This window comes from Selaginella moellendorffii, unplaced genomic scaffold (assembly GCF_000143415.4).
Source record: "Selaginella moellendorffii unplaced genomic scaffold, v1.0 SELMOscaffold_252, whole genome shotgun sequence".
In the NCBI taxonomy this organism is placed as follows: domain Eukaryota; kingdom Viridiplantae; phylum Streptophyta; class Lycopodiopsida; order Selaginellales; family Selaginellaceae; genus Selaginella; species Selaginella moellendorffii.
Genome location: NW_003314510.1, coordinates 1192 through 2995, shown reverse-complemented (window position 1 = coordinate 2995; position 1804 = coordinate 1192). Strand labels below are relative to the sequence as shown.

The 1804-nt window shown below is 47.5% G+C and overlaps 1 protein-coding gene across 1 annotated transcript in view; it reads left to right on the top strand.

The window, feature by feature from the left end:
• Positions 1-1685, top strand: part of LOC9648509 (uncharacterized lipoprotein syc1174_c) — a 2352-nt gene extending 667 nt beyond the window's left edge. Inside the window, exons 4-12 of the mRNA XM_024667927.1 lie at positions 1-175; positions 234-374; positions 427-609; positions 677-748; positions 804-923; positions 970-1013; positions 1078-1198; positions 1265-1309; positions 1367-1685. The exon at positions 1-175 is cut by the window's left edge and continues 65 nt beyond it. Coding sequence (XP_024523695.1) covers positions 1-175; positions 234-374; positions 427-609; positions 677-748; positions 804-923; positions 970-990 — 712 coding nt within the window. The 3' untranslated portion in view covers positions 991-1013; positions 1078-1198; positions 1265-1309; positions 1367-1685. The remainder of the gene's footprint in view (positions 176-233; positions 375-426; positions 610-676; positions 749-803; positions 924-969; positions 1014-1077; positions 1199-1264; positions 1310-1366) is intronic.
• Positions 1686-1804: the final 119 nt, after the last annotated feature.

Here is a 1804-nt window from a genome sequence, read left to right as displayed (position 1 = left end):
TGAGAAGTGGATCGATGACAAAACCGGTGCTTCTACTGGTCGCATTGCCCGCTCTGATTCTTTGCTACGAGCTGTAGAGAAACTTGTCAGAGATGCTGCGATCGATGCTGTAGCCGTGGTAGCACGCTTTCCAGACGACGATGTGGAGGTGTTGAAAGACTATAGGCAAGGTCAGGTATACCATTCTTCAGTTTCAAAGACCTCGTGACGAAACTAAACTATCCTCGAAACAGGGTGTCGATGCTCTGGCTGGAGTCGAGGCTGTGATTAGTAAAATGGTGGTGAGTGAGTTTCACATCCCTTGCGCGCACGCACCAGCATTGGCTCCTTTGCCATTCGATTCGTCTGTTTCTCCTAGATCTGCCGCGGAAGAGGTAAGGACGCTGTTCTTCTCTTCTCTTAAAGCTCAATGTATGTTGCTTCCAGATTGGATACACCTTTCTTCCTAGCGTTCTCGCGGGATTAAGCAAGGCTCCTCAATATGTTAGCAGGGACAGCGATCACAGACCTCACCGGATATGGGCCGAGGACGTCGATGCAGTGCTAGTGCCGGTGAACGCCTGTGGAGGCGACGGAGTTCGTGCATTCAGTAAAAAGGCTCGACAAAAGGTACGTCATTTATAAACAGTTCCTTACTAGTGCGCGCCAATCCTGATTCTCGTTTCTCGTGCCACAGCCTCTGATTATTGCTGTGGAGGAGAACGTGACCGTCTTGAATGACACTCCGGAGAAGCTACAAATCGAAGCAGTAAGAGCTTTTCTTTCTTTGCAAATCGTCCTCTTGAAATCATACTTTTGTTCAGGTGAGAGCAGCCAACTATTGGGAGGCTTTAGGTGTTGTTGCGGCCCACAAAGCGGGGGTGAATCCCATGGCACTCAGAAGAGATGGAGTTCTCCACAACAGGGAAGTCAAGCTTCGACAGGTAGAGAGACTTTGTTCTTCCAGGCAATGAGATGATTCTTTTGCAGAAAACAAGGACACTAAGCTAGACTTTACGAAGCGATTCTTAACGGTTTGTGCTTCCTTTCTTGTAACTGACACTCAAATTTATCGTTTGCTCCTGTCACTACTTCAAGACTAGAGATAAAGAACTATACACCCAACTTTTGTGTACGAACTTAGAGACGTATCCGAAGGATTTCTTTGATCTGGCAGAGATGGTGATGAGCGCATTTGCAGGACAGGGTGTCGGTTTTGGTAAGTCCATGAATCTCAATTTCCATCATTCCGCAATGGATAACTCCGCAATGGAACTTCAAGCAGGTATTGGAATTGGGTGTGGTTTTGGGATTGGATGGGGATTCGGAGGTATACGTATTCCTCTACATCTTCTCTGTTTTCTTAGATTTTCAAGCTCAATTGCAGGAGTGTCGATACCAACAATGGGACTCGGCATAGGTGAGTGAGATCTCTCACGTTTTCTAATACTTTGCTTTGAAGGTGGTGGATGTGGGGTGGGGATTGGGCTTGGCTGGGGATTTGGAGCAGCGGCACTTGGATCCCAATACTTTAACGCCAAGAACGAGTTCGATCCAGCCACCACATATCCACAAGATAAGTCTGACAAGCACAAACAAAAGCCTTTGACCCAGTCAAAGAGTCAATGAGAGCGCGAGAAAGTCAACCCTCTATAAATTGGATAGATTTAAAAGCTGCCATGGTAGAATTGCGGCTGACTTGCTTCCACGAAGAGAGAAATCTCTGTCTCTACACAGGCCGCAAGGGTCTCGTGGTCGCGATTCACTGGCATTCACTCACCGACACCCAACCAAACCAGATAAAACGCGGTTGACCCCCATGTCA